The 14009-nt window shown below is 42.6% G+C and overlaps 2 protein-coding genes across 8 annotated transcripts in view; one reads left to right on the top strand and one right to left on the bottom strand.

The window, feature by feature from the left end:
• The window catches only part of LOC126995126 (uncharacterized), a 132428-nt gene that overhangs the window by 69084 nt on the left and 49335 nt on the right, over window positions 1–14009 (top strand). The gene's annotated exons all lie outside the window — the stretch shown is intronic.
• Window positions 7676–13628, bottom strand: LOC126995122 (uncharacterized). 7 transcript variants are annotated; one of them, XR_007749982.1, is made up of 6 exons: window positions 12824–13628; window positions 12515–12644; window positions 12143–12254; window positions 11686–11891; window positions 11286–11494; window positions 7676–11040 (listed from the first exon to the last, which is right to left on the bottom strand). XR_007749982.1 is itself a non-coding variant. In XM_050854397.1 (6 exons), exons 1-6 carry the CDS (start codon window positions 13020–13022, stop codon window positions 10027–10029), a joined length of 1086 nt encoding a protein of 361 aa, XP_050710354.1. In that variant the 5' UTR covers window positions 13023–13628; the 3' UTR covers window positions 7676–10026. The 7 variants fall into 7 exon arrangements, 3 of the variants coding, with proteins under 3 accessions (XP_050710354.1, XP_050710355.1, XP_050710356.1); XM_050854397.1 differs by lacking the exon at window positions 12515–12644 and having other exon boundaries at window positions 7676–10226; window positions 10881–11040; XM_050854398.1 differs by lacking the exon at window positions 12515–12644 and having other exon boundaries at window positions 7676–10175; window positions 10881–11040.

Here is a 14009-nt window from a genome sequence, read left to right as displayed (position 1 = left end):
ATATATATATATATATCGGCCCCCCCCTTTTCAATTTTCTGGGTACGCCACTGATCAACAGGATTACGGGACAAACTATGAATTTGCTGAGGAACATAGGATGGCATTTGCGTATTTGGATGAGGAGATGATGAAGAAAATAATAGTTACAATGATAAGGCCAAGGTTGGGGTATGCAGCAGCAGTCTGGTCTCCTCACAAAAAGAACATAAGAAAGCTGGAAAGAGTGCAGAGAGTGGCAACTAAGATGGTACCGGAACTTAGAGATCGGACTTATGAGGAGAGACTTAATAGCATGGGGCTCACAACACTGGAGAGAAGAAAAGAAAGAGGAGACCTGATAGCGGTGTACAAGATGGCAAGCGGGGTGGAGAATATGGACAGAGAGGACCTGTGTGTGTGGAACGAGAGAGAAACAAGAGGACATGGAAAGAAGTTGAGGGCGATCATGTGTTGGCGAGATGTGAAAAAGTTTAGCTCCCCAAACAGAAGCATTGAGCTATGGAATAGACTGGAGGAGGAGGTGGTTTGTGCAAGAAACATTCATGATTTTAAGGAAAAGTTGGACAAGAACGGATATGGAGACGGGACAGCGCGAGTGTAGCTCCTTTCCCGTATGTCACAACTAGAAATACAACATACCTCTCACTTAGCCCACTTGACTTCTAGGTGAGTAGGAATGGAGCCAAATTAACTGGTCAATAACATTCCCAGTCAACCTAACTAAACCAAATTCGTAACCCAGACACTCATCCATGTGCACAGGGATTGGTGCCACATAGATCAGAGCTGGTTATACAGCTAGGCCCAACAGTATATGCTGGTTTACCCCGGCCACTGCATTATATGTAGTTTTCAGCTCACCCCACTCCTGGCCAGACCAGGAGCAGGGACCACACACCAAGAGGCTGCTGAGCTGTGTCAGAATCATGCATACACCACTTTCCTCCATTCATTTCTATACACACAAGCACTCTACCTTGCTCCACAGGCTACCTCTTTTCTTCAGTGCATTCTTCACGCCATTTATGATAATTATGAGCATTTAAATAATTTTAGGAAACAACTATATGAGTAATTACATGACAGTTGTTACTAAAGTGTTCTCATTAAATTGCTATTTTCTTACTTTCTCAATCCTCTTCCATAATCTCCATCACTCTGGACATCTGAAAGATATTCTGCTTTTTCAGCCAGCTTCCATGCCTGAATATAGGTATCTGAAATTGAAGGTTGGCATCAAACAAACTGATTTATCTACTGTTTTCACATTACTGGCTCAAATGAAATACAGTCGCCCCTCAAATAGTACAGTTTCCAATAGTACGGTTTTGGTTTTATACAGATTGTCATGGAAGATTTTTTTTAGGATTTTTAAATTTCCCACTTGTGGTACCAATTTAAGTAGCCCTGGCATGAGTGGCAACACTGTTCTACCAAAACACCTGCTGAAAGCTCCCCAATGCGTTCGAGATAGGTGTTCACCTTGGAGAAGAATTCAGATTTAGGAGAAGTTAGGTTTTGGGATGAGTTACTTTGCCGTAGGGAGAGCATACCATGTGAATGAGAGCAGTGTTCACTGTATCTATCATCTTGGGTCTTGGTCTTAGTTTGGAAGGTAGTTGTCCCTTTCGGTCCTAACTGCAGCCTTTGAAATGGCTTATTCCCTCAGGGCAAACACCCTGAAAATCATAGTGTAACGTCTTTTTTTTTTTCAAGGCAACGCTACATTCCTTCTGACAGTCACTGATTTGATGGTAACGTGGTAGCGGGGTGGTCGTCTGGCTATTTCCGAGCGGTTGTCATTGATGTTGAGACAAGCCTCAGGACAAGTGAACACTCATTCTGGGTTGTGATGGTTACCTTTAATGTGGTAATGATGGAAGGTGGGTGGATTCCCGTGTGAACCACTCTGAAACAATGTTTAGTTAAGGGGGGAGTGGTGATAATTCACTAACGTGCATGTGTGGGTGTGGGTGTGTGTGTTCAGTAATGTCCAAATGGCAGGTTGACAGGCTTGAAATTATAGCACTTACAGTAACTTAATAACTTTTCTTGTGTATGAATATAGTTACAGCCCCTGGGCGGTTAGCGGAGTGACATTTTTAAATGAATACATACATAAATGAATATTATTGAACCTAACTAACTAGCTATCAGGGAGATTGGGGAACATTTGAATGCTTGTCTGTATTGAAGACCCTTGAAGTTATGACTGGTGCAGGATGGAGGAAGGCACTGGGGCGCCGGCGGGTGTAGACTGCCGGGGGCCGGTAACTGTAGCAGCGTTGTCGATGAGGCCGGGGTTGTGTTGTTTAAGAGCTGAGGCGTGGTTGAAGAGGCCATGGAGGTGGTTATGAGCTGAGCGTGACTGAGGAGGCCGAGGATGTGGTTATGGGCTGAGTGTGATTGCAGAGGCTGAGGATGTGGTTATGAGCTGAGTGTGATTGCAGAGGCTGAGGATGTGGTTATGGGCTGAGTGTGATTGCAGAGGCTGAGGATGTGGTTATGGGCTAAGTGTGATTGCAGAGGCTGAGGATGTGGTTATGAGCTGAGCGTGATTGAGGAGGCCGAGGATGTGGTTATGGGCTGAGTGTGATTGCAGAAGCTGAGGATGTGGTTATGGGCTGAGTGTGATTGCAGAGGCTGAGGATGTGGTTATGAGCTGAGCGTGATTGAGGAGGCCGAGGATGTGGTTATGGGCTGAGTGTGATTGCAGAGGCCGAGGATGTGGTTATGGGCTGCGTGTGATTGAGGAGGCCGAGGATGTGGTTATGGGCTGAGTGTGATTGCAGAGGCCGAGGATGTGGTTATGGGCTGAGTGTGATTGAGGAGGCCGAGGATGTGGTTATGGGCTGAGTGTGATTGCAGAGGCCGAGGATGTGGTTATGGGCTGAGTGTGATTGAGGAGGCCGAGGATGTGGTTATGGGCTGAGTGTGATTGCAGAGGCCGAGGATGTGGTTATGGGCTGAGCGTGATTGCAGAGGCCGAGGATGTGGTTATGGGCTGAGCGTGATTGAGGAGGCTGAGGATGTGGTTATGAGCTGAGCGTGATTGAGGAGGCCGAGGATGTGGTTATAGGCTGAGCGTGATTGAGGAGGCCGAGGATGTGGTTATGAGCTGAGCGTGATTGAGGAGGCTGAGGATGTGGTTATGGGCTGAGTGTGATTGCAGAGGCTGAGGATGTGGTTATGGGCTGAGTGTGATTGCAGAGGCCGAGGATGTGGTTATGGGCTGAGCGTGATTGAGGAGGCTGAGGATGTGGTTATGGGCTGAGTGTGATTGCAGAGGCTGAGGATGTGGTTATGAGCTGAGCGTGATTGAGGAGACCGAGGATGTGGTTATGAGCTGAGCGTGATTGAGGAGGCCGAGGATGTGGTTATGGGCTGAGCGTGATTGAGGAGGCCGAGGATGTGGTTATGGGCTGAGTGTGATTGAGGAGGCCGAGGATGTGGTTATGGGCTGAGTGTGATTGAGGAGGCCGAGGATGTGGTTATGGGCTGAGCGTGATTGAGGAGGCCGAGGATGTGGTTATGGGCTGAGCGTGATTGAGGAGGCCGAGGATGTGGTTATGGGCTGAGCGTGATTGAGGAGGCCGAGGATGTGGTTATGGGCTGAGCGTGATTGAGGAGGCCGAGGATGTGGTTATGGGCTGAGTGTGATTGCAGAGGCTGAGGATGTGGTTATGGGCTGAGGTGTGTTGTGGTGCTGCTCCTGTCCTTCTGGTTTCACCTTGCCAAATCGTGCTTTGTTTCGCCTCGCCTTGCTGTGTTTTGCTCTGCCTTGCCTTGCTGTGCTCTGCTGTGCCTTGCCTCGCCTTTGCCGTGCTTGTGGTGGTTGGTGGTGTTCACAGGGCTGTGATGGACGGTCAAGCAATACGTGCGTCCTGTTCACGGCTCTTCTGCTCCCTCTCTGCCTCTCACTGTCACCGTGCCTCGCCCTGCCCTGCCTTCTCATCTCGTCTCCTTGCTAAGCTCCTCCCCCTTCTTCACATGACTTGCTCTTATTTGCACACTCAACATCCCCCAGTGTACTCCCTGACCTCGGCATTACAACTAAATAACATATCGCTAGCTAACTGATCATCATTCTAGGGTTCGAGACTGAAGATGAGGGATTTCAGAACCATCTTTCATCCATTCACACCCTCATTCACGCCAATAATCTCTACTTATCACACACACTCGTTCACCCGTCCACACATCCGCTCACTTGCTCGTTTGTTGTAATATATAATCATTCACTCACTTGCATTCCATACTCACTCACTCATTACCAGACCTGGGCACTTCCGATCAGCAGTCCGATCGTCCGATCTTCCGATCTGATCGGAACAGCAATTGGCGATCGGAATGCAAAGATTGGATCAACTTTGTAAAAGGTAATCGAACTGTGGAGATCAGAACTTCACAAACTAACTTCCGATCACCGATCACAGAAAAGAAAGTGGTCAACGTTGTCATGGCAACAAGTGACTGCGGACTTACAATTATTTTTATAAGCGTTGCTAAATAGTTACTTCAATAAGCGTCTTTATTTATAAAATTAAGCGATAATTATTGATCGTTAATTTATTTAATGTTGGTAAGGCATCATGAACGAGACGCAAAGTCGCTTTATTTGCTTGGCGGGACTTGTTACACGACGCCATGACAGTGTGGTGTGGACTGCAGTAGTGGGCTTCCGCTCACTCCAGTAACTGAGTGGCCTGCCCCAGTTGTCAGTTATGAATTTTCTGCTGCAGTGTTACCACCCTCCAATGGCGGAAGCGGCAGTTCCTTTTCGGAAAACTCTACGTCTGTTCCACTCATCCACCACTGTTGGTAAACCAATTCTTGCCTATGTCTTTGTTGAACCTGAACTTATCCAACTTAAACCCATTGCTACGTGTCCTACCCGGTGTGATGTCATCCGCCATCCATGTATCCTAAGACATCCCATCCAATCTACGGATGCGCGGGACTTGTTTACAAACAAAGGGTGGATGAATTGCGACACGGTACCGTGTCTTTGTCTACTGCCTATCGCGATATGTTCCACCTGAGTTATTTTTTTTATCTTTTTAAAAGTAAATGTTGACGTATGTTTTGAATTTGAAAATTGCTTGAAATATGAAAGTTTCTTCCTGCACGCTTTGTATGTCAGTAAATGAGGTAAATGAGGTATGTTGGTAAATGTGATAAATAAGATAACCTTTCCCCCTTGTATGTCGGTAAATGTGATAAAGGAAGTAACCTGCACCCCTTGTATGTCGGTAAATGTGATAAATGAGATAACCTGCACCCCTTGTATGTTGGTATATGTGATAAATGAGATAACCTGCACCCCTTGTATGTCGGTATATGTGATAAATGAAATAACCTACACCCCTTGTATGTCAGTATATGTGATAAATGAGATAACCTACACTCTCTTCTGATTGATGGTCATGTTTCTCAGATTCTCTCCATTTAATGGTAGGCTATCTGAATTATGGGGTCCATGTCATTCTTGAATTTGGCCATTTTCCCATAAAAGCTGCCATGCTGTCTTGCCGCCATCTTGCCTGGACAAACTACGATATCAACACTGTGTTTGTAAACATTGGGTTCCACGCATGCGGAGATCAGGATGGGATGTTTGAGGATACGTGGATGTCAGATGACACAACACCGGCTCACTTAAAATCAAAACCTTATTGCTTATGTTCTTCTTGTAACTAACTTATTTATGGACCAATATCTGTTATTCAGAAAGCTATTTAATCAGGAAGGATAGGAGATTAATGATCACTATAGCTCGTTTATTATAGAATAGTAAAAAATATTTTCTAGATATCGATGATGAAATATAAAAAATTTGAAAAATGTTTGTCAAAAATCTAAATCAACTTGAAACAAAAGTTCAAATAGCGAACATAATTCCTTTTTCAAACTTTCAGGAAAAAGAATGAAATGAGTAGACTTAAATAAATGCCTAAAATAAGAAGTTACAATAAGTTTTTCTTTACCATTTCCTGTATACCAAAAGAAAGAGGAAAAATAAAGGTATTTATAAGCAAATAATTAAGTTATTACTTATTTGAAATTATTACTTAAAGAACGCCTAAAATAAGTGTTTCTTGTAATTATTATTTTAAAAAAATAATAGTAATTATTATAAGTTTTAATGATCGGATGATCGGAATGGAGATGGGAACAGCAGTACTTAAAAAATAATCGGATGATCGGAATCGGATCAGTTACCCAAAATGATCGGATGATCAGGGATCGGAACAGCAAAAAAGTGATCGATGCCCACCACTGCTCATTACACATTTGGACCGTTACAATATGAGGAAATGATGGTGAAGATGATCAAAGAAACAATGGTGATGATGGTGATGATATATGAGAAGAATACACATTTGGACCGTTACAATAGTGAAAAAGAAGTTCTTGCCGCAGTAACTGCCAGTGCTCCAAGAGTGCTGCAAGAGTGGAGATAAAGGCCGTCCTTTTACTAAACCTCGTCGTTGTTATTGTAATGGCGTCTCACTCGTAGCAAAATGGCGTACGCTGATCATCCTGGTGACGCTTAACATGCATTACTAGCTGTCCTGACTGATGAACTCCTTACAACAGAATATGAAAAGGAAGTGGCAGTGGTTATGGTGGCACACAGAGTCGAAATGCAATGGAAACACTTGTATGTGTTTGTTTGGGCCGCCATATTTGCTGATGACATCACAGCACGAAGGTGCTCCACCTCTCAAAGCCGGGAGCCAGTGGACGTGCCGAGTTGGCAACTCGTGCTGCCGCGTCACGCGTCTGAGATCACTCGGGACGTTCTGAGAGTCCCGATTCCTTCTCTCAAATGCAGCCCAGGAGTGTTTTTAAGAGGGGCACTAATTTTATACGGATTTTCAAATAGTATGGGGATCCTGGGTCCCTAACCCACGTACTATTTGAGGGACGACTCAGTTGTCCCTCAAATAGTACGGTTTCCAATAGTACGGTTTTGGTTTTATACGGATTATCATTGATTAATTTTTTTATGATTTTAAAATTTCCTGCTCATCGCACCAAGTAGCCATAGTGTGAGTGGCAACACTTTTCTACCAAAACACCTGCTGAAAGCATCCCAAAGCGTTCGAGAAAGTGTGCACCTTGCAGAAGAACTCAGATTTAGGAGAAGTTACATTTCGGGATGAATTACGTTGTGGTAGGGAGAGCATACCACATGAATGAGAGCAGTGTTCGCTGTATTTATCATAGTGTGAAAAAAAATTCTTGCTGCAGTAACTGTGAGTGCTCCAAGAGTGGAGATAAGCCCCGTCCTTTTCTATTTGTTTATGAATTAACCTATTATAAACACATAAATAGGCATTTTCTTACCTTACACAAGAAATTGGTGGGCAGGAGTGGGCACTTCTACGGAATCCGGGTTTCCCGCCTGGCTCAGTTTCTACTCGCTGGCCAAAGTTGCCAGTTACCCAGCAAACCAGAAGACGGCGGCCCTCCGTAGGCTAAACGTATGTTGTACCGGCGGCCCTACAGCGGCAGATTACGTGGGTAATGCCACCCGTGCTCATAGGTTTTACGTCATTCGCTAACAGCGGGCCTACATAGTTATGCCTGCCATTAACCGCCCATTTATATATAGTAATCCAATGTATTTTACATGAATACACCTGATGAATAAATGAAAGATACATTCAGTGGACTTAAGTTTATTTTGACAAGATCTTCAGCTATCACAATAGGGTTTACAATTGGGTTGATGCCATTAGTAAGCAAGAGAAGACACTTATACTTTATCATTACCAGATTTAACAGTTGTATAGCTGTAATTTTACCTTAGAAACTAAAGAAAAATAATCTAAAATCACAACATTTAAGACTTTTCAAGGAACTTAATTTATCCTGTTCAGCAAGGTAATTTCCAAGCAAGACAGTGGAAAATGAAATAAGATAATTCTCCTAAAAAGTAAATCAATCAATATTTTTTGTTAAAAAAAAAAAATAATAATAATAAAAATAATAATAATAAGGGGAGGGATTCCTGGCCCTTGTCATCATTCCTTACAACTACAACAATATGATGGTACGCATTCTTACTCTTTATGCCTTAGTGATAGCACCTGATATTACTTATGTATTTACTATTTTCAGCCTGAGGATATAGTCTTTCACATCTTTACTTTAAATCTTACCAATGATTAACTCTGTTTAAAGTATAGTTTATGAATCAACTGTCAGAGAACTTAAAACAATTTAATACTGAACAGCTAAAACACACACGCACACACACACACACTTTGGTAATACATTGTGTGTAGCTACAAAAAAAGATTTCTTTAAGAACTGAACAATTAGTATTCTTTCACCAATATAATTCTCAGCACCACAAGTATTAATCATTAGTCAGCAACATGAAAACACTGCGAGCACCCTTGAAACAAGCAATAACAAATGCCTAATCTTTGCATCAGTGTTAAGTACAAAATTACCATTAGCTATCCTGAGCTCTATTCCTAAACTGAGTACAGTCACCCCCCGCCGTTCGCGGTCTCACCCATCGCGGTTTCGCGTATCCGCGGTCAACTAATTGTGACCCCCCCCCGCTTATACGCGGCCCCAGTTTCGCGTACACGCGGATGCACTGACGCTAAATAGGAAGGCAGAGAGGAGGGAGGGAGGCAGAGAGGAGGGGGGAAGGGAGAGAGGAGGGAGGAAGGCAGAGAGGAGGGAGGGAGGCAGAGAGGAGGGGGGAAGGGAGAGAGGAGGGAGGAAGGCAGAGAGGAGGGAGGGAGGGAGGCAGAGAGGAGGGAGGGAGGGAGGCAGAGAGGAGGGGGGAAGGGAGAGAGGAGGGAGGAAGGCAGAAAGGAGGGAGGGAGGGAGGCAGAGAGGAGGGGGGAAGGGAGAGAGGAGGGAGGAAGGCAGAGAGGAGGGAGGGAGGGAGGCAGAGAGGAGGGGGGAAGGGAGAGAGGAGGGAGGAAGGCAGAGAGGAGGGAGGGAGGGATGGAGGCAGAGAGGAGGGAGGGAGGCAGAGAGGAGGGGGGAAGGGAGAGAGGAGGGAGGAAGGCAGAGAGGAGGGGGGAAGGGAGAGAGGAGGGAGGCGGGGCAATGGACGTTAGGTTGCTCCTGAGTGACGTCACGGTTAGACTGTGACGTCATGCTTTCCTATTGGCCAGCAGCTCACTCAGGGACGACTGCTATTGGTCGAGATTTTCTCATAGCAACATTATCCTAAAAAAAAAAATTCGCGCCGCCACACTGCAGTGTTGCCAGATTGGGCTACTTATCGCAAATTGGGCTACTTTTGGGTCTTCTGTGCTACTAAATTTTGACCCCAGGGTGAGTGTTGATTACATATTGTTGTCTAACAAGGTCTTGTCTCATTTCAGTCATTAAAAAGAACGAAAAAAACATGTTTTATATGACGTGTCAGAGGTGACTTCCCCAAATGCATATTTTCCCATAGGGTTATAGTCCCGCCGTTCGCGGTTTCGCGCATCGCGCCGAAGTCCGGGAACGAAATACCCGCGAACGGCGGGGGATGACTGTATTTACATAATTAATATCATAATAATCCTATCCCTACATCCTACAGAAAAAAAAAGAAAATAAAATAAAAAAAAAATAAAAAAAATAAAAGTGGCTTCCATTACAGCAATGCTGTCCACAACATTTCAATTAACTACTAATGTACAGATGAAACATTACAGCCAAAAGAATGAAATTAAGGTACAGGCATTTATAAATGAGGAAAATGCATCTAACAGGACTGACTGTGGGCTATGTGGAATGTGACGGGAGGTGTGCATATGGAGCAGGTAGATCATTAAGAGGTGTGAAAGCACATCAAAGGGATACAGGTGCATGTTAAGGTGAATGGAGAAGTGGGATGAGAGCTTCAGGATACATGGAGGGAGACTGGAATGTGTGGTGTCACTGTGGCATGAAAGCCTGGAATGGTACCAGTAAACTGAGTATTTTATGATGCATTAATGCACAAAGAGAGAGCAAGAGAGAGAGAACTTTGAATATGCAATGCCAGAAAGTCTAGGCAGTATCACTGCTCTCACAAGTTCTTACATCTCTCCTCCGACGGCCTCCATCTCGAACTCTGGCTGTTCGAAACCACTCCTTCATTACTTTTTCAATTGAGGCAGCTGTTGCACTCTTGTGCTCTGCATTCTTGCGGACACTTTCTGTCAATAGGAAATCTGCCTTTAACTCAGTAAACTTCAATATACTCAAATCTGAAATGTAAGTAGTTAGACATGAGTAACTCAATTCATATGGGGTAGTGGTTAAAAGTTGATAGCTACATGGTAAGCTAGTATTGTAGTCACAAAACTTTAATGTACAGTCAAAATTAAAATACATGAATAGATGTCAAAAGCAGATTATCCAATAGAAACAATTAAATTCTCGACTATTCAATCAAGCACCACATGAGTTAAGTGATGTGTACTAATCTGAACATCTGGAGTATACTAGGTGTAACACTGTTTTGCCTAATATTCTGTTTTAGACTGGAAATACAATGCAGAAAAAATTTATGTGGATGAGTTAATTAAGAATATGACTGAATATCAAAGCAAGCAAATTTACTAAGTCTATGCATAGCACAGAAAAAAAATACTATAGGAATGTATACTAAGCATTACTGCATATTTGTAACTGCATGGAAACACATTTTCTCCCATCACACTTGGCAGACAAGGATATGTAGGGTAGTTCTAGCCATTGCTTTTACCTTAGGGATTTGTGTCTGGTCACGTAGTAACCCAAATGAAGATAAACAATACAACACATTACATTACAGTCTTGTATACCAATGGACCCTTTCATTGTTTACTTGTTCTAGGTGAGATAACTGTTAGCCTGTGACTGCATCATAAGCCACTTACTAATTATTGTATCCTTCAGCTTCATTGTGCAAAAGCTCCGTTTCATTCCTTTGCCACACCAATTGAAGTGGATGGCCAAGGAGTTGCTCACAGTGTATCGCAGAATGCGCCTCACTGTGTCTGGAAGACCTGATCCACCTATTACATACAGACTTGCAATCTGAAAGAGCAGTAACGTTGCAGTAGTAAACAAGTGAAGGGTGCATGAAAAACAGTACAGCCACATTCTCTTTGAATTCAGGCTAGCCAAAAATGATACTGTGGTTCTAATATCAAGTGTTGCCAGGTTTGTCAAAAATGATCAGTAAATAAAAAGTTTGACTTTAATTTACAAAAACCTACACCTGTTTCTACTGAAATTTGAAGGTTTCAGCAACATCAATAGTAAATGATCACATAACTTACAACTTTCTTCTCTAGGTCAGGATCCATCAGTTTGCTTTCTAGGGCTTCCATTTCATTCATATCCTTCACAGGGAAGTGAATGCCCTCTGGTACTGCTTGATCTTGTTCTTGCACACTGTGGTGTCTGAGGAGAGTATTCAGCTTGGTGGAGTGGGAATGCAGTATAGCACGTAGTTCTTCCAACACCATAAAGATTCTTGCATCTCGGGCTGTAATTTTTTAGAACATATCACTTATGAGCACATAATAACCTGTCATACCAAGATATTAACATATAACAATACCAGCACAATAGTAGTTACGGCCCAAAACTGGAGTATACTTGAACTGCATTTCAAGTCAAATGTAACAACTTCCCTATCACAGTGTTAAGTGACTTCAAAAGAAGAAACTGCATTACCATTTACATCCAGACTCTCAGGTGGTGGTAGCTGTGGCTGTGACACAATACAGCTCGGTACAGATGGCCTAGGTGGAACTGGTCTTGCAATCTGGTCTTTGGATTTTACCTCCACATCCCTGATACTGCTGGAAGCTTTTGTCTTAGCCCTTGAACTAAAGCAGTCCTCTTCAGAACTTTCATGGTCAGTGTATCTGCTGGGAGATCTGGAAAAAGATATGGAAATATATAATAAACGCAATCTGGAACATTCACATGTATATGTATGAGCACAAGTAAACTAGGTATATGCAAGCACACACACACACAAACACATATGTAGATACAGAGACAGGACAGCATGAGCTCAGCTTTCCTCCCCACATATCCCAACTAGGTAAATATACACACTCCCTCCCTCTCTCTTCACAGGATTTTTTTTTTTCATAGAAGAAAAAAAGAATGGAAACACACCCACCTCCTCTTCCTTTTTGAACAACGGCTAATGATATCATCCTCAGAATCCTCCGTCAGTAGGTCAGAATGATACATAGCGGTTGACAACTTTGCTCTTGCTCTCTCATATGTATCTGTGGATAAATTTAGTAAATATTACTCATTTATTATCATTGGTTACCATACAGGATCATTCCTTTTACTTGCCTTATGCTAGTACCAGGTTAGTTCATGAAGTTTTTGAGAAATCTGCCACAATGAAAGAATTAAGCACATACTATATTCATAGGTAATTTGTTTATTTCTAATTTTCCTAAAAAGTATGTAATGAAAGAAGTGAAAAAGACACAGATACGTGTTGAAATAAGTGAATACAACACAACAGGGTACTCACAACAAAGGCACAATTAGACACAACAGACACAAACAACCACAGACATCCCAGATGACGAACACAACAGACAAGGACACACACAGGTCCCAGGTGATGAACCAACAGTGGGTGGACTGGATGCCGCAGTGTTCTGTGAAGTATGACTGATAATATTAAATGAGTCCAGAAATGGCTAGTAAGAGTAGCAGAAAATGAAGTACATAACTGGAATTATGTAATTCCAGTTACTGTAACTACTCCTATTCTTAGCAATCTCTGAATAAAATATAGCAAAACCTTTGTGAAACAAAAAATGTATATATACTGTACCTGATTCATACATGATTTTAACAGAATACTTCGTCCATTCTGTACATGGTGAATCTCTGTTGCGGACAGCATTGTTTATTCGTGTTGAGGAAAGGTATGGAGGCCACAGTGCTTTGTCTTTGCTAACTAGCCATGATGAAGGGATTACAGCCACATCATTTGTCTTAAGGAATTCCACCAAAACAAATATTTCACCCATCTGTTGGAAAAAACAAGACAAAACCACGAAAGTGTCTTTAAAGCAAAATGCAACCCTAAGTAAATAAAGAAAAAAGCAGACACTAACACATCCAGTACCATAGCCCCAACTTCTGCATCACTCATGGTCTATTAAACTGGTGAATCACTGGAATTACAACAAAGAAATCATTCTTATAAGGCAGCATTACATATTTGCACATTATTTCTGACAGTGGAATAATATCAAGCCTTCCTCTAAGATGTGATACCTTGTAAACACCCAAATCTGATGAACTTAGTGGGCTTGTAAAGAAGGTGGATATATTACTAAAAGATTCAAAGAGTACCATCACTTCACCTCCATCCTTTCTAACCAAAATGTTCTTTATCAGACCTATATTTGACCCAACCTTCACACAGTTATCTCCAGAATCTATTGAGAACTGGAGTTTCTTGTAAGTGACCTTCTTGAACTGAGAAAAATTATCATCAGATCCTGGCAATGGTCCATTATTATGCATGTGCTTGGGTACCTCTACATCTACATGCTTTTTGGGTTCTGTTGACAAAAGAGCATTCATTTCCTCATGAAGTCTACAGATCACTTGTTGGACGGGAAAGTTGGGTTTCCAGCTTGGCTTTCAACTTTCCAAGGAAATTTTCAAATGGAAAGGCTGAGAACCTATCCAATGGACCAAAATTTGCAACATCACCAGCTAAATGTGACAGCCCATGAACATTATAAACTAACATATCTGAACCATATATCCTGCCAAAGTCTTGCACAAAGGTACACAATAATTCATGGGCATATTGGCAATGTGTAGTGTAATAGAATGGACTTGCAAGACAGTAAATGCCAACAAAAAGATCTAAAAAGTTTTGATATTTATCATCAGCCAATTTGTCTTTTAATGCAATTGGTCCACTGTATAGCAGAAACTGCCGGTATTCAGTTGCTTTCCATCTGTCTACCTCTGCAAGTGATCTGCATTTTCTGGGAAAT

The sequence above is a fragment of the Eriocheir sinensis genome, unplaced genomic scaffold, assembly GCF_024679095.1.
Source record: "Eriocheir sinensis breed Jianghai 21 unplaced genomic scaffold, ASM2467909v1 Scaffold99, whole genome shotgun sequence".
NCBI lineage: Eukaryota > Metazoa > Arthropoda > Malacostraca > Decapoda > Varunidae > Eriocheir > Eriocheir sinensis.
Note: the sequence above shows the minus strand (reverse complement) of the source record. Positions and strands in the feature narration are given on the sequence as shown.